The 26,750-nt window shown below is 35.4% G+C and overlaps 1 protein-coding gene across 1 annotated transcript in view; it reads left to right on the top strand.

Moving 5' to 3' along the window:
* The first annotated feature begins 3,282 nt into the window (after positions 1–3,282).
* The window catches only part of RPS6KC1 (ribosomal protein S6 kinase, 52kDa, polypeptide 1), a 44,884-nt gene continuing 21,416 nt past the window's right edge, over positions 3,283–26,750 (top strand). Inside the window, exons 1-4 of the mRNA XM_008585085.1 lie at positions 3,283–3,326; positions 4,627–4,759; positions 18,152–19,747; positions 20,019–20,108. Coding sequence (XP_008583307.1) covers positions 3,291–3,326; positions 4,627–4,759; positions 18,152–19,747; positions 20,019–20,108 — 1,855 coding nt within the window. The 5' untranslated portion in view covers positions 3,283–3,290. The remainder of the gene's footprint in view (positions 3,327–4,626; positions 4,760–18,151; positions 19,748–20,018; positions 20,109–26,750) is intronic.

Genomic DNA, 26,750 nt, shown 5'->3' with positions numbered 1-26,750 from the left:
CGCTTCCCAAGCGGCGCACTATCCAGTGCGCCACCGGGCCGGCCCTTTTCTTTGTTGTTTGACACAGATGATTATTCTCATCTTAAGCGTTCTCTTTCTCTGACGTCTGAACCACTGCATTTTCCTAGTTTTCTTTGTACTTTTCTCACTATACTTTTGGTCGTTGTTGTCGTATCCACCCATAATATTCAACTATGTATAATTATCAAAATACAGACATAAATAGTATAGCTTAGCAGTTAAAGAGGAGGAAATGTGGAGCAAGACTGCCTGCCTTTAAATTTCATCTCTACCATTTCTTAACTTTGTGAGGATGGGCAAGTTAACAGTTTACTTCCTTGTTTGTAAAATTGGCTTAAAAAAAAAAAGATATCTCAACCTCTTTGGATTATTGAGGGCATTACATTTACTTCATTAAAGTCCAGCATAGTGCCTCGTATAAAGGAAGCATTCCAGTGGGGTCCATTCTCATGTCTTCAGCGTTTATCTTTATGGGGAATGCTCAAATATTAATCTTTAATCCTGACTTATTTTCTAAACTCCATTCCCATATCACCATCTACCTTCTAAACTTTTAGACTTGAACTCACATTTCCTATGTGAGAACAATGTAATAGAAGAAATACAGTGTAGGATTGAACTCTATGCATCCTTGCTCCTCAAAGTTGCCTGCGTTCCCTCTCAGGCTTGCTATGAGCTCCTAGAGGTCTCTCTCCAGTTCTTACATGTGGATTTCTATATCTCAGAGCATCAACCATGCGTTCCTCTCATACTTTGAATCTCTCTGATTTCCCCTTCTGCCACATCACTTCTGTGCTTTCCATTTTTTCTGGTAGGAGGCATTCTCTGCTTTTCAGGATTCATGTGATTTGATGGAGCCCACCCAAGTAATCCAGGGTAAACTCCTGTTTTAAGGTCTATACTGTAATTACATTTGTAAAGTTCTTTTCGCTAGTAATGTAACATATTTACAGATTCTGGAGATTAGGGTATGAATCTTTAGGGGCCATTATTAGGGGCCTATGACATGCGCATAAAGAACTTGAAGTCTGGTTAGGAGATAGACAAGTGTACGAATAAAACCAAATTGAAGGGTTAGAGATGCTATAACAGAAGTTAGTACTCTATATATAATGGGAGAACAAAGGAATAAAATAATGTTACTAAGAGAGAGAGTGACATTTGAGCTGAATGTGGAAAGATGAACACGATAAGTGGCTGGGAGGTTATTTCAGGGAGAGGAAGCAATAATAGTGGTAGCAATAACAACAACTGGCTGTACACTTTTATGATTATCTCACTGAAATCCTCACGAATGGTAGATACTGTCATCATCTACCATTATAACTTCTACATATAAAGCTGTAATGTCATATTTGGAATAGGAATGGTAAAATTATCTCACTGGGTTGTTGAAAGGGTTAACATTGATTACACATGACTAAAGCATAGCACATAGTAAGTGCTTAAAACATGGCAGATGAAAGAGAGTAGAGGGTGGAGGCAAATTTGATGGACTTAGTCACTGCTTCTGAAAGTGGGAGGTGGGAGAGTTCAGAATGACTTAGGGAGCTCTTTGGTTTAAGAGCTTGAATGGAGGGTGGTGGTGTTTAGGGCTACAGGAGGGGGAATAGGGATTTTTTTTGGTTTTTTTTTTTTTTTGTTTTTGATGAGTCCAGGGCTTTGGAAAGAGTAAAGGATGAGTTCAGGATGTACTTGTGGGAATAGTGTATTGAAATTAAATGGAAATTTAAATAGTATAAATCAAACACCCAGAAGAGCGGTCAAAGGTAAAGTTGTCACTATTTCTTCAAATTCATCATGTCTAAAATAGAATTTACCATCTTCTCAAACTGGTTTTTCATCTTAACTTCCCTGCTTCTTCTCACCATTCTCTTATTTTCTTAAGCTTAACATCTATTTATTATTATTCTTTTTTTCATCCTTGACTCCTGTCTCTCCTCACCTAGTGCTGGGCTGGTAAATGTTTGACAGCCAGCTCTCTGGAGTTTTCTTAAGCTTAACATCTATTTATTATTATTCTTTTTTTCATCCTTGACTCCTGTCTCTCCCCACCTAGTGCTGGGCTGGTAAATGTTTGACAGCCAGCTCTCTGGAGTGGAAGAAGCCTCAATTGCAGTGTTTGCTGATGTCTGTGGTGCACATACTACCACCATGGCCAGTTCCAGGCTATGGCTTTTATGCTACAACAGCAGAGTTAAAAAGCTGCAGCAGAGGTCCCATGGGCCCACAAAGCCTAAAATGTTTACTATCTGGCCCTTTATAGAAGTGTGTGCCATCCTTTGCTATATAGTATCCTCAAAGTAATAAAATATTAAAATGGGAAGATAATTCCCTACCTCTATTCACTCCTTCTATCCATCAGGATGAGGGGGAGGTTTGTGTAGTTCAAGGGGCCAATATATGAGATCATGAAAGGTTTTGAGGTCATTTTATAGACTTAGGTTTTTTTCTTTCAGTGACATGAGAGTAGTGATATGATCTAACTTATGTTTCAAAAAGAAAACTGTGGCTGCTATGTTGAGAAGAGATCATAGGGCAGCAAAGATGGAAGCAGGAAGATCAGTTGGGAGGCCACTGTTATAAGCTAGGTAAGAGCTGGTCTGTGCTTGGATCAGTGTAATAGCTGTAGAAGTGGCAAGGTGAGTTCAGATTCTGGATACGTTTTGAAGATAGAACTTGAAGATAGAAACAGGATTTGCCAATGGTAAAAAGAGGAGTTAAGAATAAGTCCAGGGTGGAGAAGCAGTACCAAAAGGACTGAGGCAGCTAGAGCCTGAGTTACTGAGATCACATTATAGCAGGCCTCTACATTAGAGGCTTTAGGAAGAAAATTGAGACTTCAGCCTTTTTTCTTTTAAGCCACTTCTTCTTAACCCATGAGAAAAAATTATATGTCCCACGAGAAAAAATTCTTTGTCTAAAATAGTATTTTCTTTATTTTTAAGAAATACATTTTACATATCAGCCAGCCACAAAAAAACAACAAAAAGACATTTTGGAATAAATCTAGGAAGCACAGTAATGTTTCTGAAATACAGCATTCTTAGAACAGGAAACCATAATAAAACCATTTTGGATAAGATGATTTTGATCCTGTGATTTGGTGACTTAAAAAAAAATCTATTCAAAAATGAACAATTTGGGGGGAGTCAATTCCAACTCCTCCCCAAAACCTTAAAAGTTTAGTTTCCAAAAGTTAAGAGTTAATGTTTTATTGTACTGTGAATACATTATTACTCATGTCTTTTGTGTAGGTTTTACTTGTAATGGACACAAGGACAGACCAGACATTCATTTTAAAGGTAAGTAGAATTTGTATGTTTAATGAATTTAAAAATTTATTTTCAAATAATGCTTTTGAAAGAAAAGATATTTAGTATTTTTTCCTAGGCATTTGAATGTTCTTTTAAGTATGCGGTGATCTGTATTTATTTCTCTTTGTGTCCTTCTGTCACAGTTGATAAATACCATATAGTATACATTTAAATACTGTGTAGTATACATTTTAAAAGAGTTTTATGCTATAGAATATGGAGGAGGGCAATAAACTATTAATCTGCTGTACGGCCAAGGAATAACTTAGATAAATTGAAGAATCATTTTATGATGTTTAAATGTGTAGTGTGTAGTTTAAATACATCTCAAATACATTTTGTATAGTTTGTGAATACCACATGCAGTCTCACCTTTGATTATGACTGCGGATCTTATGAGCTGAAATTTTGCTTTAAAGTCTTTGTTACATACAGGTATTTGGGAAAGTGTTAACTATATCCCTGCCCCCCACCCCTTTTTAAAACTAAGTTCAATTTTGATTCTATATACTGTATAACTCAATTTATAACTAAATGAGTAAGGAGAGAAAAAAACCCATCAACTTTTTAAATTTTAAAATTGTATTTATAATAAATTGTGATAGTACATGTTATAAAAATATCCTAACTTAAGCATTTCCACGGCATCCAGGAGGTGAATTGATTAATTTTATATTTCTTTTTCTGATAATTTTTCTTTTGCTGATAAGGCACAGCAGTAGTTCACACTGACACATACTGAAACACATTTCTTTTTATGAATATTCTTTATCACTGACATTTCCCTAGTTTTTAAAACCAGGGTTTGACACCAGAAAATACACACACCTTATTCCTTTCAATGTGACTTAATAATCTTTGTACTTTTTTGGAATAGAATTTAAAAATTGCCTGTTTAATCTAAGAATACCTTTTGTGTCTGAGGAATTTGAATTGATCTCATAACATCTACTGCTTGAAAGATATACATAAGTAAAATAAAATTTAAGAAAAGGTCATAGAGAAATAACTGTGTGTCATTCTGATGACTTAGTTTGAGAGCATCTCTAATAAAAACACTGACCCACATAATTGATTTTAATGGCAGCTTTGTGGCATCTTCCGTTTTCTGGCCTCACGCCAGATGCCATCAGCAGAGCCTCTAGGGACGGAGGGGCATAGAACAGCAGATGAGTGGTTTCTCTGAAGCCCAGAGTAACTCGGATAGATTAGTTTGGTTGATAAACACAGAGCACAGCAGGCTCCAAAGGCAACTGAGGATACAACTGACCTTTTTGTTCTCTGTCAGGGTCTAAGGAAAAGCAGTGAATACAGCAGGAACAGAAAGACCATCATCCCCCGCTGTGTGCCCAACATGGTGTGTCTGCACAAGTACATCATCTCTGAGGAGTCGGTGTTTCTTGTGCTGCAGCATGCAGAAGGTTGGTTTGTATTTTAGATTGCTTATGGAGTGAAGAATGTCACCTACTTAGCTTTCAGTTTCTATAATGTCCTTCTTCTGTCATTTCATGAGCAGATAAAATATATGAAACAGATGTAAGAAACTGTTTCCTTATTTCTTTGCTCTACCTCCCTACTTTGAGTTGTGAGGAAAATGAACTCCCAGTTGAACAGCAGGTTTCATTTGAACTATATTACCATTCTTAGATATATTTAACTACTTACTTTCTCATAGAATTTATCTAATATAATGAGAACTTTAATGTGAACACGTGCTAAGAGAGCTTGGTTTTATTTTAGGGATTTTATTTTGTTCTCTGCTAAAAAGATACATTTATGTTAGATGACAAATGAAAAGCATCCCCTGAAGAATTCATTAATTACCTCCTCCTTTTTTTTTTTTTAGAAGACAAGGGTGTTTGCTTAACATTTGACATTATGTTGTTATTCTGATTCGAGTTTTTATGAATACAGCCATTGGCATCACATGTGGGTGCAAAGCAGAGGCACAATGCTGTGCCTTCAAACTGTTTGTGAAGTTTCAGCTCTTAGTTGAGGGAACAGGTGGCAAAAATATTATGTTTTGATTTGTTTTGCCCTTTAACACCTGAATTTAAATAAATAGTCTTTCATTTAGGATGTCTGAATCCAACATATAAATTCACTTAATAAATATTGCCTTTTGGCTTTTAAGAGATGTTCTTAAAAATAGTAAAAAAAATTATTTTCCATATTTTATGAAGGCATTATTATTTATATATTACTTAGAATAAAGAACAGTTTTGCTGTACTAATAGGCGTAACATTTGAATTTAATACATTTTTCCAGGAAAAGGAGTCATTGCTTTCTGGAATGAGGTCTCTTATGATAACTAATGCAAGATTTTTGATGGGGGCAATAAACTATTAATATTGTTTATTATGAGGTACAGCACAAGATAACTACAGATGGAGGGAAGACCTCCATATGCATTATTTAATAGAAAATTCAGAAGGGGCTCCATAGTCTCTCAGGTATTAAGAGAGTTAATTGCTTGTGTGAATTGGATAACTAATTCACCTTTGTTCAGACATTATGGACAGCTTTTATCCGAGGATACCAGTGCATTACAGACATTATTGAATTAGAGGTCATGTCATCTGATAGCGAAATACAGCCACCTCTGGTGTGGAACAAAATAACTTGCGTAGTAATAATACATAATAATTTAGAACAAGGTCAGTAGGATGAATGTAATTATAGTCAATATTCTATTACCCAGTGTGGATTATTCATGTTGGAGATTATCTGTGGCAAATTTTCTATCCTAGTTTACCTCTGTTATTTGTAATGTTGTCTTCCTCCTCTTTTTCCTTCTCCAAATCATGCTTCAGTTTTTCTTTTGCCATTTTCTCACCTCCCCTTATATTTCTTGAATCTAATATTTCAATGGATTTTACTTTAATGCTATAGAAAAATTTTATAATCTGTCTTAAAGTTATAGACATATAACTTTTAAGTTGTCCACTGTTTTTGGTCATCTTTACCAAGTCTCTTTTCCTTTACTGTTGACCACACCTGCCTTTGAATGGTCACATGACCATAGAATTTATCCTATATTATTTAAACTTAGGGGAGGATCTTTTTGACTGTTCATTTCAGGTATCTATTGTTTAATTTCACGAAGGTTTTATAAACAAAATAAGTTATAGTACAAACAGGGACTCTGGATTCATTTAATGTTCAACAATTTTATTGTGCATGTACTGGGTAGTAGACTCTTTTTAGGTGAACAAGACAGGAAAAGAGCCTACCCTTTTAAAACCTAAATTCTAGGTCCGGCCCGTGGCTCATTTGGGAGAGCGTTGTGCTGACAACACCAAGTCAAGGGTTAAGATCCCCTTACCGGCCATCTTTAAAAGAAAAACCAAAACTTAAATTCTTGTGGTGGAAAGTCAAACAGAAAAATGAAAAGCAGGAGAATATTGGATACTAATAGAGTCTATACTGATCTTTAACACAGGGAGATCTAATAGAGAACACCTGGGGGACTACTTTAGATTGGGTAGTCAAAGGAGCCCTCTCTGAGAAGGTGACATTTAAGAGGAGTTATGAATGGCAAAAGAAACAACCATTTAAATGTAAGATACAGGGATCAATGTAAAAACAAACTTGGAAGGTCTGATGAACAAGAAAGGAGACCATTTGGTCAGAATGTAGTAGGTGAGGACAACAGGGATATATAAGGCTACTGGAGAAAGAGGCAGGGGACTTGTACAGCAGTGTAAGGATTTTGGCTTTTATTCAGATGCATCGGGAAACCACTGGACATCTTACGGAATGACAGGGGTCCAATTTACATTTTGAAAAGGTCACTCTGGCTGTTGTATGGGGAATGGGTTGTAGAAAGGCAAGAATAGAAACAGTGAAAAGGCCAATACAGTCATCCAGGCAGGAGATGATGATGGCATGACCTTCTGGGGTACTAGTGGAGATGTTTTCAGAGTAGATCAATAGGACCTGCCATGGATTTGAGATTAGGAAGAGAAGATTCTACAGTAATTTCTCAGTTGGCTTGAGCAGTGAAGTGAACTGGGTGATGAACAGTGTGTCTTTTACACATCAGTGGTACTTTCTCTGGCACCTCCATGAATGAGGAGGTTGTGCATACATCATAATAAAGCCTTTTTCATATGTGTGAATAGTTATTACTGATAAAGTAAACCTGGAAGAATTATTTTTTCCATAATATGAATGCTTGAGTATTTGTGATTTGTGGCTTTAGCTTCCCACTGCTTACAGAACTATTTATGATTTATGTGAGTCTGTTTGATTCATTTTCTTTGGATTTTTAATTCATTCAGTTAGAAATTTATTGAGGACTTACTGGGACACAGGCATAGTTCTAATATGGCAGTGAACAAAATAGAAGACTTTGCCCACATGGAGCTTATATTTCATTTTAGAGATGGAACATACAATAAGCGAGTACATAAGTGAATATATGTCAGATGGAGGTAAATGCTATGGAGAATTTTATTTATTTATTTTTTTGCCAACAGGGCCTTTTTTTTAAAATTAAAATTTTTTTTATTATTAGCATATTCATTCTTACAAATCGTGATGTTTCTTTACCCTTTGCCTGACCTATCACTTCCCAAACCCTCTCTCTCTCTTCCCTCCATCTCTAGTATCATTAGGTTTCTTCTCTCCTTCTGAAGTTCAATGTATTGTTGTGGTTCTTTCTTCTTTTTTTCCTTCATTGTTTCCTTCTTCCCTCCTTCCCTCCCCTACCCCCCACCTTCCTTCCTAGCAGCTAGTTATGAGTGAGAACATGTGGTATTTTTTTTCTTTGTCTGGCTTATTTCATTAACGTAATTGTCTCTAGACTCTCCATGTTGCTGCAAATGTCAGAATTTTATTCTTTTTTTATGACTGTGTATTATTCCATTGTGTATATGTACCACATTTTCTTTATCCAGTCATCCGTCGATGGACGCTTAGGTTGGTTCCATATTTTGGCTAATGTAAATAGAGCTGCAGTGAATATGGCAGTGCAAGTATCCCTTCAACATGATGATTTTCATTCCTTTAGCTATATACCAAGTAGTGGGCTTGCTGGTTCATATGGTAGCTCTATCTGTAGTTGTTTGAGAAACCTCCATACTGTTTTCCATAATGGCTATGCTAATTTACAGCCCTACCAACAGTGTAGAAGAGTTCCTTCCCCTTTCCCTGCATCCTTGCCAGCATTTGTTATTCTCGGTCTTTTTAATAATGGCCAGTCTAACTGGGGTGAGATAGTATCTCAGTGTAGTTTTGATTTGCATTTCTCTGATGACTAGTGATGCTGAGCATTTTTTCATGTACCTGTTGGCCATTTGTATGTCTTCCTTTGAAAAGTGTCTATTCATCTCCTTTGCCCATTTTTTAATTGGATTATTTGTTTTTTTACTGTATAATTGTTTGAGTTCTTTTGTATATTCTGGATATTATTCTCTTGTCGGATGTATAGTTTGCAAATATTTTCTCCCATTCTGTAGGTTGTCTTTCTGCTCTGTTGATTATTTCCTTTGCTGTGCAGGATCTTCTTAGTTTGATATAAAGTTTATTTATTTTTCTTTTGTTGCTTGTACTTTTGGGGTCTTATTCATAAACTCTTTGCCCAGTCCTATTACCTGCAGTGTTTCTCCTATATTTTCCTTTAGTAATTTTATGGTTTCATGTCTTGTATTTAAGTGTTTAATCCATTTTGAGTTGATTTTGGTATATGGTGAGAAGTACAGTCCAGTTTCATTTTTCTGCATATGGATATCAAATTTTGCCAGCACTGTTTATTGAAGAGGTAGTCTTTCCCCCAATGTATGTTCTTATTGCCTGTGTCAAAGATCAGTTGGCTGGCAGTATGTGGGTTGATTCCCAGGTTTTCTGTTCTGTTACAATGGTCTGAGTGTCTGTTTTTGTGCCAGTCCCACACTGTTTTGGTTACAATAGCTTTGTAATATAATTTGAAGTTGAGTAGTATTATGCCTCTATCTTTTTCTTTTTTTTCTTAGGATTTCTTTGGCTATTCAGGGTCTTTTGTCGTTCCATATGAATGTTTGGATTGCTTTTTCTATTTCTGTGAAGGACCTAATTGGTATTTTGATGGGTATAGCATTGAATCTGTAGATTGCTTTGGGTAGAATGGACATTTTCATGATGTTAATTCTTCCTATCTGAGAGCATGGTATGTCTTTTCACCTTTTTGTGTCCTCTTTAATTTCTTTCAGAAGTGTTTTGTAGTTCTCATTGTAGAGATCTTTCACTTCCTTGGTTAAATTGATACCTAGATATTTTATTTTTTTTGGCAACTATTGTAAGCTGGCTTAATTTCTTGATTTCATTTTCTGCTAGTTTATTATTGGAGTATAAAAGTGCCATTGATTGTTGGGTGTTTTTGTATTCTGCAACATTACTGAAATTGTTAATCAGCTGTAAGAGTTTTTTGGTAGAGTCCATAGGTTTTTCTATATATAAGATCATGTCGTCAGCAAACAAGGACAGTTTGACTTCATCCTTTCCAACCTGGATGCCCTTTCTTTTTTTCTCTTGCTCTGGCTAGTACTTCCAATAGTATGTTAAGTAAGAGTGGTGAGAGTGGGCATCCTTGTTTTCTTCCTGTCCTTAAAGGAAAGACCTTCAATTTTTCCCCATTCAGAATGATACTGGCAGTGGGCTTTTCATAAATGGCTTTTATTGTGTTGAGATAATGTCCTTCTATACCTAATTTTCTGAGAATCTCAATCAAGAAGGGATGTTGAATTTTGTTGAATGCCTTTTCTGCATCAATTGAAATAATCATATGGTTTTGTCCTTGGTTTTGTTGATGGTGGTGTATCACATTTACTGACTTGCATATGTTGAACCAACCTTGTCTTCCTGGGATGAATCCCACTCGATCATGGTGTATAATTTTTTTGATGTTGCTGTAGTCTGATTGCTAGTATTTTGTTGAGGATTTTTGCATCTGTGTTCATCAAGGATATTGGCCTGTAGTTTACTTTTTTTGTTGTGTCTTTATCTGGTTTTGGTATGAGGGCGATGCTAGCCTCATAGAATGGAGAATGGCTACTGTTTCAATTTTTTGGAAAAGTTTGAAGAGAAGTGGTATTAATTCTTCTTTAAAGGTTTGATAAAATTCAGCTGTAAAGCCATCTGGTCCTGGGCTTTTCTTTGTTGGAAGATTTCTGATTACTGCTTCAATCTCATTGCTTGTTATTGGTCTGTTCAGGTTATCTGTTTCTTCTTGGTTCAGTCTTGGTAGTTTGCATGTGTCCTGAAACTTATCCATTTCTTCCAGGTTTTCATATTGTTGGTGTACAACTGTTTGTAATAATCTCTAATAATTCTCTGTATTTCTGTGTTTCAGTTGTAATGTCTTCCTTTTCATTTCTGATTTTTGTTATTTGGGTCTTTTCTCTTCTTTTTTTTTGTTAACTTAGCTAATGGTTTGTCTATTTTATTTATCTTCTCAAAAAACCAACCTTTTGTTTCATTTATCTTTTGTATTGTTTTTGGGGGTCTCTATTTCATTTAGTTCTGCCCTGATCTTGGTTATTCTTTCTGTCTTCTACTTTTGGGATTGGATTGTTGGTTGTATTTCTAGTTCTTTGAGGCATAGTGTTAGGTCATTTATTTGAAGTCTTTCCATTCTTTTGATGTAAGCATTTATTGCAATAAACTTCCCTCTTAGTACTGCTTTTGCAGTATCCCATATGTTTTGGTATGATGTATCTTTATCTTCATTCATTTCAAGAAATTTTTTGATTTTCTGTTTAATTTCTTCTTGGACCCATAGGTCGTACAGGAATCTGTTGTTCAGTTTCCATGCACTTGAGTAGTTACCAGAATTTTGCTTGTTACCGATATCCAGTTTTAATCCATTGTGTTCTGAAAAGGTACTTGGGATGATTTCAGTTTTTTAAAATTTGCTAAGATTTGATTTCTGACCTAGTATGTGGTCTATCCTGGAGTATGTTCCATGTGCTGAGGAGAACAATGTGTATTTTCTAGTCATTGGATGAAATGTTCTGTAGATGTCTGCCAGGTCCAGGTGGTCTAAGGCGTAGTTCAAACCCTGTGTTTCTTTGTTGATTTGTTGCCTGAAAGATCTGTCTAATGCTGAGAGAGGGGTGTTCAGGTCACCCACTGTTATCGTATTTGGGTCTCTCTCTTCCTTTAGGTCTAAAAGTATTTGCTTTATGTTTCTAGATGTAAAGCACGTTCCATTGCTTTACATATTGTATGTTCCATAACATATTTATGATGGTTATGTCCTCTAAGTGGATAGATCCCTTCATCATTATATAATGGCCTCCTTTTCTCTTTTTATGGTTTTTGGTTTAAAGTCTGTTTTATCCAATATAAGAATAGCTACACCTGCTCATTTTTGGTTTCCGTTTGCATGGTATATCTTTTGATATCCCTCCACTTTTAGTCTGTGTTTGTCTTTATAGGTGAGGTAGGTCTCTTGAAGACAGCATATAGTTGAGTCTAGCTTTTTAATCCAATCAGTCAGTCTGTGTCTTTTGAATGGGGGAGTTTAATCCATTTAAATTTAGGGTTGTTATTGATAAGCATTGCTTTACTCCTGTCATTATGTTGCTTTTTATTTAGATGCTTTAAACATTATTTATCTCTTTCTTCTCCTTTTATTTTTCATCTTCAATGTTAGTTGGATTTTTGAGGTGACATGATTTAGCTTCTTTCTTTTTTGCATTTTTTTTTTTTTCCTTTTTGTCTTTTTTCGTGATCGGTAATGGGATTGCAACCCTTGGTGTCACGCCCGCACCGCGCTCAACCAGTGAGTGGACCGGTCTCTATATGGGATCCAAAACCTCGGCGGGAGCGCCGCCGTGCTCCCAAGTGCCGCACTCTACTGAGTGCGCCACCGGGCTGGCCCTGCATTTTGGTTTTAATGGCAGGTTTTGCTCTTTCTTGTGAATATGTGATATTGATTATCATTTTTCAGATTCCAGATGCAGGACTCCTTTGGGTATTTCTTGCAGGGATGGTCATGTGGTAGTGAACTCCCATGATTTTTGTTTGTCAGGAAAATACACTATTTCACCCTCATATCTGAAGGATAACTGTGCTGGATATAGGATTCTTGGCTGGCAGTTTTTTTCTTTTAGTCTTTTGAATATATCATCCCATTTTCTTCTTGCCTGTAGGGTTACAGTTGAGAAGTCTGCTGTCAGTCTGATGCAGGGTGGGGGGCTCCCTAATGGGTGACTTGGAGCTTTTCTCTTGCTGCTTTTAGAATTCTCTCTTTGTCTTCGAGTTTTGCCAGTTTGACTATCACATGTTTTGGAGAGAAATCTTTTTGGATTGAATCTGTTTGGGGGTCTTTGGGCTTCCTGGATCTGAAGGTCAGCATCCCTCCCGTATATACCTGGGAAATTTTCTGTTATTACTTCCTTGAATAAGGTTTCAGTGCCTTTTCCTTTTTCTTCCCTTTCTGGAATACCCATGATTCTAATGTTTGTGTGCTGGAGGTTGTCTTCTAGCTCTCTTCAATTTTCTTCATTTTTTAAAATTCTTTTTTCCTTTTTCTTGTCTGCCTGGGTTATTTCAAAAAGACCATCTTTGAGTTCTGAAATTATTTTTTCTTCTTGCTCTCGCCTGCTACTCAAGCTTTCCGTTCTGTTTTTTATTTCATTGTGAGAATCCTTCATTTCTAGGAGTTCTGTTACGTCCTTTTTTAAATTATAAATCTCTTTGTAAATTTCCTCCTTCATATCCTGAATATTTTTTCTTGTTTCATTGTGTTCTCTCGTTGATTCTTCTCTTATTTCTTAGAGGTTTCTTAAAATTAGTGCTCGGAATTCCTTTTCAGATATCTCAAGGGTTTCTTGCTTTATGGGATTTGGTACGTGAGAATTATCATATTCCTTTGGTGATGCCATATCTTCTTGTTTATTTGCAGTTCTAGTATTTTTATGCTGATATCTGGTCATCTGGTAGGGCACTTATTTTTTGTATCATTTTGGAGTGGGTTATGAGGGGAAGACTTCCTCCTCTGTTTATAGGTTCTGCTGGTGACTTTCCTTGTATCAATGTAATTGAGTGTGTGGTGGGCTGCCTTGGCTCCTTTTTAGTCAGTGCACGGGTCCTGCATGCTCACCTGGGAAGCCTGCGTGGTGGGTGTTTGGACCTGTGTGCCCCTCAAGTGCTCAGGTGTGGGAGGGCCTGTGGGTGCATTGGTCCCCAGGCATGGCTTGGGTCCTGAATGCTCACTGGGTAGCCCGCACAGTGGGCGTTCAGGCCTGCAAGTCCCTCTGGTGCTTGGGTGTGGGCAGGGCCTGGAGAAAAATTAAATAAAGGAAGGGGGCCTTTGTTGCCAAAGGGATGAGTGTGGGTTGCTATTTTATATAGGGTGGTCACCTTATTGAGAAGGGGACTTTTGACTGGAGACCTGAAGGAAGTGGGAGAAGGAATAGTGTGGGTATGTGAGGAAAAATGTCTTAGCAAGATAAAACAGGGTGTGTCAGGGTATGCTTGGTGTATGAGAAACAGCAAGATCAGTGTGGCTGTAGCAGAATGGGAAGAGTGGCAGGGAGTGAGTGTAGAGAGGTGAGAAGGAAGCAGGCAGATACTGTTTGGCCTCACAGATGACTTTAAAAACTTGACTTCTATTCTGAATGAGATAGGAAGTCATTGGACGATGCTGAGCAAAGGAGGGCAAGGTGGGGATCGCTCTGGCTGCTTTGTGGAAAATAGAAAATAGGAGGGCAAAGCAGAAGCAGGGAGACCAGTTTGGAGGTTGTTGCAGCAATCCAGGTGAAAATTATGGTGGCTTGGACAAGGTGTTAGTGGTGGAGCTGGTGAGGAATGGTTCTTAAGAGTCTGAATATATTTTGAAGGTAGAAGATCTGACATGATTCTTCCTTTCGGTGAAAATTATGGTGGCTTGGACAAGGTGTTAGTGGTGGAGCTGGTGAGGAATGGTTCTTAGAGTCTGAATATATTTTGAAGGTAGAAGATCTGACATGATTCTTCCTTTCAGGACTCCAAGGTTTTAGACTAAAATAATTGAATGCATGGAGTTTCCATTTTCTAAGATGTGGGAGGAGTAGATTTAGAAGGAAAAGTCTTGTGAATTTGAGATGCTTATTAATATAAATATTCAGGTGGTATTGAGTAAGCAGTTGGATATACCAGATAGGATTTTAGGAGAGAGGTTTAAAATATTTATTGTTCCTTCTAATGAATTCCTTATTTTAACTCTATTTGAGGAAGAAAGGAGGAGAAACAATGTATTCAGTCAAGGCCAAGAGTGTTAAAGTTCTTAAGATTAGGGATTATGTAATATTCATCATATATATCCCAACAATTAGCAGAATGCTTGATATATGGAAGGTGCTCAGTGTAGGATTGTTGAATACTGAGTCAGTCAGAGAAAAGATGAAAGGCCAGGTTAGAAGACAAAGGTTATTACAGAAGCCTCTGAGTATGGATATACCAAATAGAAGGGGGGCGGGAAAGAACTCCTTTCTTTATCGGTATATATAAGTCTGTTTTATGACAGTAAGGGTAGTGTAGTAATTAAAAACAAAGATTGTGGAGCTGGGCTTCATGAGTGCAAATGCTGGTTTACTATTACTGGCTGTGCGACCGTGGACAAGTTACTTAAACTTTCTGTGCCTCAGTATCCTCATCTGTAAAATAGGTATAATAATAATTACCTACATAATAGCGTTGATGTGAGGATTAAATAGTTAATATATGTAAATTGCTCAGAATAGTACCTGATACATGGTAAGCACTATGTATTTGTAAATATTGGTATTATTTTTTCAAGTAGATACAAAGTGGTTGTGCAGATTTACCTTAATTTGTTTAACTACTCTTGTGTTAATTGGTGTTTAAATTGTTTCCAGTACTTGTATGTATATATCTATGTGCATTTTTGTTTTGTTTTGTTTTTTGAGAAGTGTTTGTAGGACAGATTTCTTGAAGTGGAATTGCTGGGTCAAAAGATGATTTTGATCATTGCTATAGCAATATTTCATCATACATATTAAGTTTAAGTCCTAATTCTGGTCAAGCAAACTAACAAATTTACTTTGCAATTGTGTAGAAAACCAGTAGATTAAAATCTGATGAGAGACAAAATGTTTTAATTAAACCTTCTGAATTGCTATTTTAATAGTTTAAAATGGTACAATATCTACAATTATGCTTCAAAAGGACTTAGAAAAGTGTTATTTATATTCTTAAAGTGTTAAAAATTATAAATATTTTATGTATTTTCTATTTATATTTTGTGATTTAGCAGTAGCAGGGTTTTTTTTTAAGGTTAATGTTATTATTGTTATGATAATAATGTTGATGTTTGTGTAAGTTTGTCTATTAGTACCATCTTAACTCTGCAGAAAGTAAAAATCCACTCAGCTTTTGTGGGTGAGAAATTTCAATGGGATTAATGTGTTCTTGTAGGTTTTCATGATTCTGTAATTGAAAAAAGTATGTGATAGGACCAAAATTTTGTTTTTATTGCTCTATACTGAGCATTAAATGTAACCAAGCACCCATCAGAGAATTGAGAAGAGCTAAAACAGATTTTCCCACCCTTGAAAATGCAGTTTTTATAATTCATGATAGGGTACTTGTTTAGGCTGGGAACAAATTCCATAAAGAAAATACCAACAGTCACTTTAAAATTTTTTATCTAACAAGGGAAATTATAAGATGCCATATTTGATTAATCAAATTGGTAAATTTGGCTAATATCTGATATAGGCAAGTTGCTGTGAACACAGCACTGTTACACATTGTTTATAGGGATAGATTTAGATAAAGCAATTTAGTAACGTGTACTGGAAGTGTTAAAAATGTCGTGCTTCTTGATCCAGTACTTTCATTTCTAGGATTCTGTCCTGATGAAGTAATCAGATATATCAAGTATTTTGTATGTAAAAGTATTTATTATTTTAATTCTAATAGTAAAAGTCTAGAAGCAACTTAAATGCCCAAGGAACATTTAACTACATCATAGTATCTATCACATGGATATGCTATATAGCTATTCAAGTTCATATTCTCATGAAAATTTAAAAATGTTTATATTATGTTAATTGTGAATAAAAAAGTCTGAAAATAGTAACAGTAATGGTTTAATAGTGTTTATCATTAGGTAGTGGGATTATGGGTGATTTGTATATTCTGAATTTTTGCTGCTTTTCTCTTTTTTCTCCATATTTTCTGAAAATTTTACAATAAAACTATGTATTAGTTTTAAAATAGGAAGAAAATATGACCCCTATACTACTAATTAGCATGACGAATTATTAGTACTTATACTTTTTTTTCTTGAAAGGTTTTCAGAAAATTTGTAAAGATGTCATCTTTTTATAACTCAGTTTAATGAATATTTATTTAATACCTATTTTATATGCTAGATAGAATTCTGTGCCTGCAGTTATTAAGACCTTGCAGTCTGGTAAAGGAGATAATAAAAATATAAAAGTAATATTAATGTGAAATAGAATGTTGTAAATGTCATAAGAGGGAAAAAGTGATATGGAGGATTCAGAGAAGATATGAATTATATCCACCGAAGGGGTATTAAAAAAATGATAGAAGAGAACAAATTCTGAAGTGCCTTCAAGAATTGGTAGGATTTTGACAAGCAGATCTTGAGGAAACTAGGAGGAAAAAAATTCTAAGTGGTAAATGTAGTATGAAGAAAAGCCCAGCATGGGTTCTGTGTGATGTGCTGGAAAAATTGCTTTCTACGTATGAGTAGATTGATTTATTTTTAACACGTTATTTTTAATTTCCCATTTTTGGAAGCTACAGTTATATCTTCACAAAGTATGCTTCCACAGTTACTGTTTTTAAGATTTCTGGATCAAATTTAATTAATTATTTTTCTCGTAATACTGTTTCTAGGCAGTCCAGCTGTGGTGGGTTTTTGGTACTTACTATAGTGTTTTTCTGTAAAGATTCTAATTAGCAAAAGGAATTGAGTTTCTAATGGTTAAAATAAAACAAGAAAAATATGGTGAAATAATAACTATATAACAAGTATTGCTGGTGAAACACCAGATTATTTTGTGTTCATTTGATTTCTATGATTAATGTAAAAGGGATTTTTGTGATTTTGGTTTGAGTGTTAGTTTTATGATTTTAGTTTAGTTTTATAGATATATGTTAGAATACAGATCAGAATTACAGTAGGTTGCCTCATTGGTGGCTGCCTAGTTAATCTTCCTCAATAACTTTACTTGATCTTACACAACACATTACATTATGGGGGGCATAAAATGGGAAAAATATTATTAATATGTCACTTATGAAGGCATTATATATCAGGTGCCAAATTTTCCCTCCAGTCTTGGACTGGGCATTTTCAAAATGGAATAGTAATGCTGATTTCCCCTCCCCCCCATAGTATAGAATTTTGAACAGCACTTACTTATTATTTCCATTTGACAAGGAAGCCATGCTTGAAAAATTTATTACACAAACAGATAAGAACATAATCAGATGTTTCTAAGGCTAACTAATATTTAACTTTAAATCAGAATTTTAGCTGTGAGATTTCATATTAGTATTTCTTATAACTAATTTTCCATCAAAGGAAGAAACAAGTTGTCATGTAAAAAATAGTTGATATCAAGAGATATGCTTGAAACCTTACTCACTAGTCAGCAATAACAAAAAGGCATTTTTGTTAAATATGCTAGTCTTATGGCACACTTGATATTAATGGGTATCATTGACTTCTTTTTAAATGATCATTAAAAACTTTCATTTTTCTTATGGCTTAATTAAATAACTATTAATTTGGGGGATCTTTTTTTTTTTCTTTTCTTTTTTTTTTTTTGGTTATACTTGTTCACAGGTGGCAAACTCTGGTCATATATCAGTAAATTTCTAAACAGAAGTCCTGAAGAAAGCTTTGACATTAAGGAAGTGAAAAAATCTACACTTACTAAAGTTCACCTGCAACAGCCAACTTCTAGTCCTCAGGACAGCAGCAGCTTTGAATCCAGAGGAAGTGATGGTGGAAGCATGCTTAAAGTTCTACCTTTGAAGACTAGTCTTACTCCAAGTTCTCAAGATGATAGCAACCAGGAAGATGATGGCCAAGATAGCTCTCCAAAGTGGCCAGATTCTGGTTCCAGTTCAGAAGAGGAATGCACTACTAGTTATTTAACATTATGCAATGAGTATGGGCAAGAAAAGATTGAACCAGGATCTCTGAATGAGGAGCCCTTCACAAAGAATGAAGAGAGTAGTGTGTATACCAAAGCTGTGAAAATTTTCCCCGCACACCTTGCTGCTGACAGTGACAGCCCCAGCACACAGCTGATAGCTCATGAGCTGAAGTTCTTCCCTGGAGATGATGACCCAGAAGCAGTTAGTTCTCCAAGAACATCAGATTCCCTCAGTAGATCGAAAAACAGCCCCATGGAATTCTTTAGGATAGACAGTAAGGACAGTACAAGCGAACTCCTGGGACTTGATTTTGGAGAAAAACTGTATAGTCTAAAGTCAGAACCTTTGAAACCATTCTTTACTCTTCCAGATGAAGATAGCATTTCCAGGAGTTTTAGTACTACTGAAAGCAAAGTAGAGTTTAAAGCTCAAGACACCATTAGCAGGGGCTCAGATGACTCAGTCCCAGTTATTTCTTTTAAAGAGGCTGCTTTTGATGATGTCAGTAGTACTGATGAAGGAAGACCTGATCTTCTTGTAAATCTACCTGGTGAATTGGAGCCAACAAAAGAAGCTGCAGCAATGGGACCTACTAAGTTTACACAGACTAATATAGGCATAATAGAAAGTAAACTATTGGAAGCCCCTGATGTTTTATGCCTCAGGCTTAGTACTGAACAGTGCCAAGCACATGAAGAATGCACAGAGGCATTGAGTGATCCCTCTAGATCCAAATCCCATAGTATAACAGAGAAACACTATGCACAGGAGGATCTTGGGGTGTTATTTGTAGCAGCTGTTGATTGTAGTAGTTCAGGAGACATGTCTTTGTTGCACAGCTCAGATCCTAAGTTTCAGGGACTTGGAGTGGTTGGGTCAGCAGTAACTGCAAACACCACAGAAGAAGGCTTATTCCATATTTCCAATCCACTCTCAGGTGCTAATGAATATAATGCGAACACAGACACTTTAAAAACAGAAGAAGTATTGTTGTTTACAGATCACACTGATGATTTGGCCAAAGAGGAACCAACTTCTTTATTTCAGAGAGACTCTGAGACTAAGGGACAAAGTGGGCTAGCACTAGAAGGAGACAAGGAAATACATCAGATTTTTGAGGACCTTGATAAAAAATTAGCACTAAACTCCAGGTTTTACATCCCAGAGGGCTGCATTCAAAGATGGGCAGCTGAAATGGTGGTAGCCCTTGATGCTTTACATAGAGAGGGAATTGTGTGCCGTGATTTGAACCCAAACAACATCTTATTGAATGATAGAGGTCAGGAACTTTTGCAAATGCATTTCTTTTTATTCGCTGTTGCTTCCAATTAACTGAGTAGGCGTTTTATCTTGTAATTAGTATCTTCATTTCCTGTCTAGAGCTTCATTATCAGTGCAGCAAATTCACCCCCAGTAATAGCTTCTAGTACTTAATGATGCCATTATTCTTAATGATACTGTTTTTAGCTACAAAAGGAGTAATTACAGTTCACTTCTGCAGAAAATGGAAGAGAAAAATGTTTTGATTTCTCCTGTCGTTTTGTTTTTAGGACACATTCAGCTAACGTATTTTAGCAGGTGGAGTGAGGTTGAAGATTCCTGTGACAGCGATGCCATAGAGAGAATGTACTGTGCCCCAGGTTAGAGCAATCTCCTAAAATGTTTCACTTGAAAAAGTGGTTTCGGCAGCTCTCATTTCAAAATACAAGTTGTATTTTTCACTACCAGTTCACATGTGTGTAGGATCTGGTTATCTGTTTAACCCTTCAAAAGAAAATTTGGGGATAAACCATTATGTATAATCTATAGGTATATATGTGTATGTATATGTGTGTATGTATGTATTTGTTGTTTTAAATGGGTTTATACTTAGAACTGGCAATGAATTCTTAGAAATGTCTTAACTTCTTAGTGTTTTCTAGGATCTTCAAATACCCTGAACCTCTTTAAATGGATGATTTTTATTAAGATGTGAGAAGTAGCTGGCTAAAAGGGTAAAAATTCCTAAAGCTAAAAATGGATAAAATGTGGATTTAAAAAAAAAAATGCATTGTGATTTCGGTGATGAGCCAACCGGCCATTTTTGAATGAGGTTTTAAGAATTCTTTCTATATTTGAGAACATTTCGGAAGCTTGTTCTTTTTGTTTTAAAATAGCCCATTTAGCCAAATACTTAACACAACAGGCTTCTCTTGCCATTACTGTATTGTCTTTATTTTTTTTTAAATTAGATATTTATTTCTGCGGGTTTCCAATATTTTCCTGACAATCATAGGTTGCTTAAGCATATGAATTGGATTTGAGTTAGTTCTCTGTCATCAGTGCAGATAATGGGGCTATATTTGAAATCAAAGTTTGTTCACCACTTGTCTACAGTACCCTCTTTTGATGGCTAAAGTTGCTTCACTTGTCATCCACTGGCCTCTGAAGCAGTTTCAATCTGATTAGGTTGACATGATCTGCTTAGCTTTTGATCAATACAGTATTTAATGCTTACGGCTGACCAGTGTATTGGTGCTAACCTTGTTTCTCTGCGTAATGGGAAATGATTATAATTAGGATTGAAATAGCTATATTGTTTTTAGATACAACCTTCATTGTTAAGAATTATTTCTGTATGGAAGAATAGCAAGGTTTTTCAACCTACAAGGCAAATATTCTAAAACTCTCCCGAAAACAGCGATTTGGGTTTTGTTTCTTTCTTCCTTCTTCCCCCATATTAGGACTGCTTGATTTTATTTCTTCCTGGAAGAGCACACCTGTATTTTTTGTTTTCTCAAATAGATAATGTGATGCTCTTTTTGAACCTTGCTAGTATGATTTAGTTAATGGTCTAACAACAAAAAAAAATTTCATGGTGAAATCACTTTACTATAGTTACCTGATTTTTTTTTTTAAACAAATTTATCTTTACCTTCACTTTCTAATTTGATAAGAAGTAACATTTTAGATACCAATGTATGTAAATACATTTGTTAATTAAAATGAATTTGGAGGTTTTAGGACCAAAATTAAATCCAGGAGTTCTTTTGAGTGAAGCCTGTTACATCCTGAAGTGAGGAGGGTGTAAGCTACACAGCCAAACTGAAAGTGCATGGGGCATTGTGCAGTGTTTATAGCTGACTCCTTACTTCCTATTTTTATTGTTTTCTTCTATTCAAAACTATCTGTAAGGTTGTACTTAGTCATTCTAGCAGATTATTTTTCTTTAGTCTGAAGCACAGTCATGTTTACTTTAATATCCATGGCATGTTGGCATTTTGAGAGCTTTAATATATATGGAACATAACCATACTAAATTTATCAACTGATCCATACTTTCAGTTTCATCTACTGAAATACTGAATTTAATACAGATCAATTTCTAAGTTCTAATTTTGAAGCCTTTTCTCAGAAAAATCACAATTCTCATAGACTACCGGCAGGTGGCAGTCTGCCATTAATGGATGTCTGCTGTCTTCTTCCAGGTTGTCCTTCACTAGCATTAGAAAAAAGGTGAAGTATGAAGAAAGGCTTTGTTGTAATTATTAGCATAAAAGAATTGTACTTTTAAGCTTTGTGAGTTGCAAAAGTGTTCTAGTATTATGACATGCATTGAACACTGTGGAAAGTCTCTCCATTCCTTGGGCCTATTAATTTTAGCAACAAGGTAAAACAAAACCAGTAATGGCCTTAACAGAAAAGTAATCCTGATGTTCTCATTTAGATGATCTTAACTAAAGAGTTATAGAACTCGGTTAAGTCTGTGTGATCCTTCCTCCTTGCTTCAAGAGGAATCAGAGCAAAAATTTGTAAATTATGTCTCAAAACCAAATAGCACTGTTACTGATTAAAAACTACAAGTAGACTTTCCTGCTCTTCTCAGAGGATAGTAGCAATGATAATATGTTAATGTTTCAATGTATAAAAATCACAAATCAAAGAAAGTCACAAATGAGAAGCACATGAGGAGGGACATAGAATACTTAGTCACCTTTTGATTTACCCTTAGAAACATTAAGGGTTGAAGGAATTCCCCTCCCACATCCCTCCTTTCTTCCCACTTCCCAACTCTAACCTTAATATTGTTGTCCAAGTAACTCCAAAGCATGTTAAGCAGCTCATGTTTGGTTAGAAAGTAAAGGTGTCCAAGATTACAGTGAGAATGATTCACTTCTGTTTGAATGGCATTTAACCTCTCTACTCCTACCACTCCTCCCTCCTGGGAATCCTTATCACATATTTGTCCTAAAAACATTATCCACCTGCCCTGTACTTTATAATATCAGCAATGTATCTTTTTATTTTGTGGATGATGTGCCTTTATATTTTGAGAAAAATTTCCAGTAACAGATTCGATTTACATGGACAGAAACTTGAGCAAATGCCAAACTAGCAGGGGGGCCATTATTCTGCTCTATAAATAAGTTTTAAAAAGAAAACACACACACACAGAAACCTGTGAATCAACATGTTTTGGTCTAATTGAGGGAAAAGCAGGATAGATAAATTTTGAAATGCAAATGATCACCTTCTGTTATTTAAGTATAGTTTCTGCCTACATTGTGATCTTAGATTTTAAAAAGTCATAGTCATTTCAACCATGTATATTATCAAGGATGTCTGAAATACACAAGTTTCTACAACAAAACTAAGAACTTTTTTAAAAAGTTGCCTCTTTATTATATTAAAGAAAACAAATCCAACAACAAAAAGACAGAAACTGTGGAGCTTTCTCTGTCTACATCTGTGAACAAGCCAGCACATAAATGGCTGCAGCTGCAGACCCATCAAGAGGGTCTTGAGAATATGAATTCACTGATCAAACCCAGCCCTGTTTTCAAAGTGGAAACCATTCCTTTTAGATTCACTTTGTATCCTTAGATTATCTAGGACAATTCTCTAGAAAGGTTTTATTTTAAATAAACATCATTCACGGTAAATGGGTTCCTTTCATGCTGCAGAAATGCAGAATGGAGTTCAGGAAGAGAAAAAGCAAAGAAACAGTCCACCAAGTAGAAATAGATTGTGTAGCATGACAATACAACCATAACACTGTCTAGTTTCCATATTAGGAGATTTTTAGATACAGTAGCTTTCATGCTGCAGAAATGCAGAATGGAGTTCAGGAAGAGAAAAAGCAAAGAAACAGTCCACAAAGTAGAAATAGATTGTGTAGCATGACAATACAACCATAACACTGTCTAGTTTCCATATTAGGAGATTTTTAGATACAGTATTAGAAGTCTTTTAGACAGGTTCTTCTAGTTTTCATTGTGAGCGATTATAGAATAAAAACTGGAGTAAATTGATTTTCTTCAAAAGACTTCCTTTTAGTTACTTTAGTTTTATTTCCATTTGTGTATGCACATACACACATGTAAAGTCTTTAGTCAAAGGATTTGATGTGCTTTATCATTCGAGCTATTAAATTATCATAGTATAGAATAAATTATTGTAATAGCATTTTAAGTATAAAAGAAAAATAAGATAAAATGTCAAGAAAGTATTTGTTTTTTTCTTTTTCTACCAGTATTTTTTTTCTTAGCAGTCTTGACTCTCATCATAAAAATGCAACTAGAAAGTATAATCAATACTATTAAAGCATATGATATACAAAAGACTGTATTTCAAAGTTTACATGCAATCTGAGACAAGTGAGTAAAATTATTTATGTCAGTTACATTAATATAATCACTTAAATTTCCCATTCTGGTCTCAAACAAGTTGATATGATTTCCTCAAATCAGTGTGTGTCATTCACTTTTATTTTCCACCTTGTTATGAGCCTTTTATTTTAAATGCTTGAAATTTACGTGGATATTTCTCATTGAATACTTTTTAGACTTGAGAATTTATAAGTGAACATGTGTGTAAATTGAAGAAGTCCAAAATGCTTTTCACCGCAGTCCAATCTCCACGCTCCCAGATGTCAAATGACAGCTTTGCTTCCTCTCTTAGGCGATTTCACACTTGGAAACAGCTCACAGCTGATGGTGGAAAGTGAAACAGAAAAATCATGCTGAAAAGTATCTGCAAAATTCAGTTTTAAAGCATGACATTTATTTACTACCATCCTTTGCTCTTCTAGCCTAACTTTATAAAATAATCCATGAATATATTTTTTGGGGTAGTCTCCCCTACCTTTCTTCATAAACATGCTTTCCACTCCATTTGTTTCTTTTTAAGCACAGCACTCTATGTGATAGATAGTTCTGTATTTGATCATTAGAACTAGGACTCCAACCATAGATGGTTTAAGACATCTTGAGGCCATCAGAAGTTTAAGATTTAGTATATTTAGACGGAATTGAGAATTACCAAACCTGGACACTTGTCCTAGGTCAGGAATTAACTCATTACATAACCTCGGGCAAGTCATTTAAGACTTTCTAGGTCTCAGTTTAACAGTAGTAGAATAGATTTGTTGAGTATAAATAAAATTACAGATGTTGAATCCTCTGACACCCTTCCTACACAAAATTTAGTCAAAATTCTTATTTAGGCAAGAATTTTTTTCCAAGGATAAATATTAATTTCTAATCTAACATTAGTAGGATTAAAAGAATTATTTCATTTAGAGGACTTTCTAAGTATTTATTTTTACTCATTTACAGAGTTTGCACATAAAGTATATAACATGGAAATGAGGGATTTATGGAAAATATTTTAATTTAGAGGAAAAATGCGAAGACAACTTTTAAGTGGGGTGAAAGTTGAATGCCAAAATTCTCAACAAACAAAATTGTTTAAAAAAGAAAGAATTATTTAGATACGAGGATTTATGAATTCTGGGTCATTTCACCAAGCATGAGGAATGTAATTTTAGGAATGTAATTTTAGGAATGTGAAGTTGATAGAAAAAGCAAATAAATATAGATGTATATTTTGAAATAATAATAAGGAAATATGGCTATATCCCTGGTGTAGTCTTTCTTTCTTTCTTTTTTCAATCCTACAAGGGGAAGTAGAAAAAGGCAAGAGGGAGCTCTAGAAATAACTTTAAAAGAGTAAACTATTTGTGGTTAATATTTGAATATTATGTTTCAAACAGTAGCTATGTTTGATTTGCCATTAAGCAGAACTTCAGCAGTACATAGTAGGTGTTTTAATGTTTTTCTTGAATGATTAGCAAGTGCATTTAATCCTTTGTCTTCAGTTCTTACTGTCATAAAAGCCAAATCTATTTCTTCTTCAGGAGAAAAGAGTAAATTTTCAAATCTGTCGTAGAACAGAAATTTTACACTGAGGAAAACTCACTTCACCTCTATGTACCGATGAAGCTTTTGACAGGAGTGTCGAGTATAAGCAGAAAAGGCTTCAGGTTAATACAGTCCTTACCTTGTCCAGCCGAGGTCTCTTTGATGCAAAGATTAAAGGGTTGCTTTAGGAGGATTTGAGGGTCTGGAACCCTGGGATCCATCCCTAGGTAGGATGTGTCCCTGAGCACTTACAAATACCCTACAAATACCCTAACCGTGGGCCAGTCACCTTCACATCTGGGTTTAGGTCACTCCATACTGAAACAGACCCATTCTGAAGTCATATACTTCTCATATCTGGCCAGAATGTGATTTGTCTCTAGTGGGGAGAATGAGACAGAGTAATAGCAGAGTTCAGTCCCTGTTATTTGGCATCTTAGTGAATGACACATTAGCACATCCCAAGAGAAGAAATTCTTCTGCTGTTAGAACAAGAAAATTTGTAAGGGTGGATGAATTGATGTTTCATAGTGAAGAGGTGAAATACAGTATCTCTGTACATTTCATACTACTACTTGATAGTTGGAGGTGGGGGGTTTACCTCAAGCTGTAGATTATTAAAAGGAAGTTAATTTTAACCGTTTATTTACTAGAAACCTTTTTCTTTATGATCTTGGGCAAATTTCTTTTTCAGAAGAGGAAGATGAGACTGGAGACTGTAGTTTTAAGTAATAGCTACAGTTTAATGCTTCTTATTTTTCACGTCTACTTTAGTTTTTGGCAACTATTCAGTTAATTGGCCTCACCACTACATTATTAAGAAGAAAGTGAACTATCTTTTGCCTCTGATATTTAACAAAGAGGATATAGTGCTGAGTCTTAAACATTATGTAGAGAGCAATTGGCTAGCTACTTGGATCACATCATCAGTATCTATAACCTGCAAAGTCTTGTCAGCCTGAATCTCCATGAAGTAACCAGGGCTTACTCCCTTCTAAGCAATTCTTCACAAACACTTCCTTCAAATAAATGTTTAAAAATGCTAAGGTTTTAAAAAATTAATGATGATAAGGCAGATAGGATTCCTAAAGCTCCTGTATT

This window comes from Galeopterus variegatus, unplaced genomic scaffold, assembly GCF_000696425.1.
Source record: "Galeopterus variegatus unplaced genomic scaffold, G_variegatus-3.0.2 Scaffold3450, whole genome shotgun sequence".
NCBI lineage: Eukaryota > Metazoa > Chordata > Mammalia > Dermoptera > Cynocephalidae > Galeopterus > Galeopterus variegatus.
This window is presented reverse-complemented; position numbering and strand designations above follow the sequence as displayed.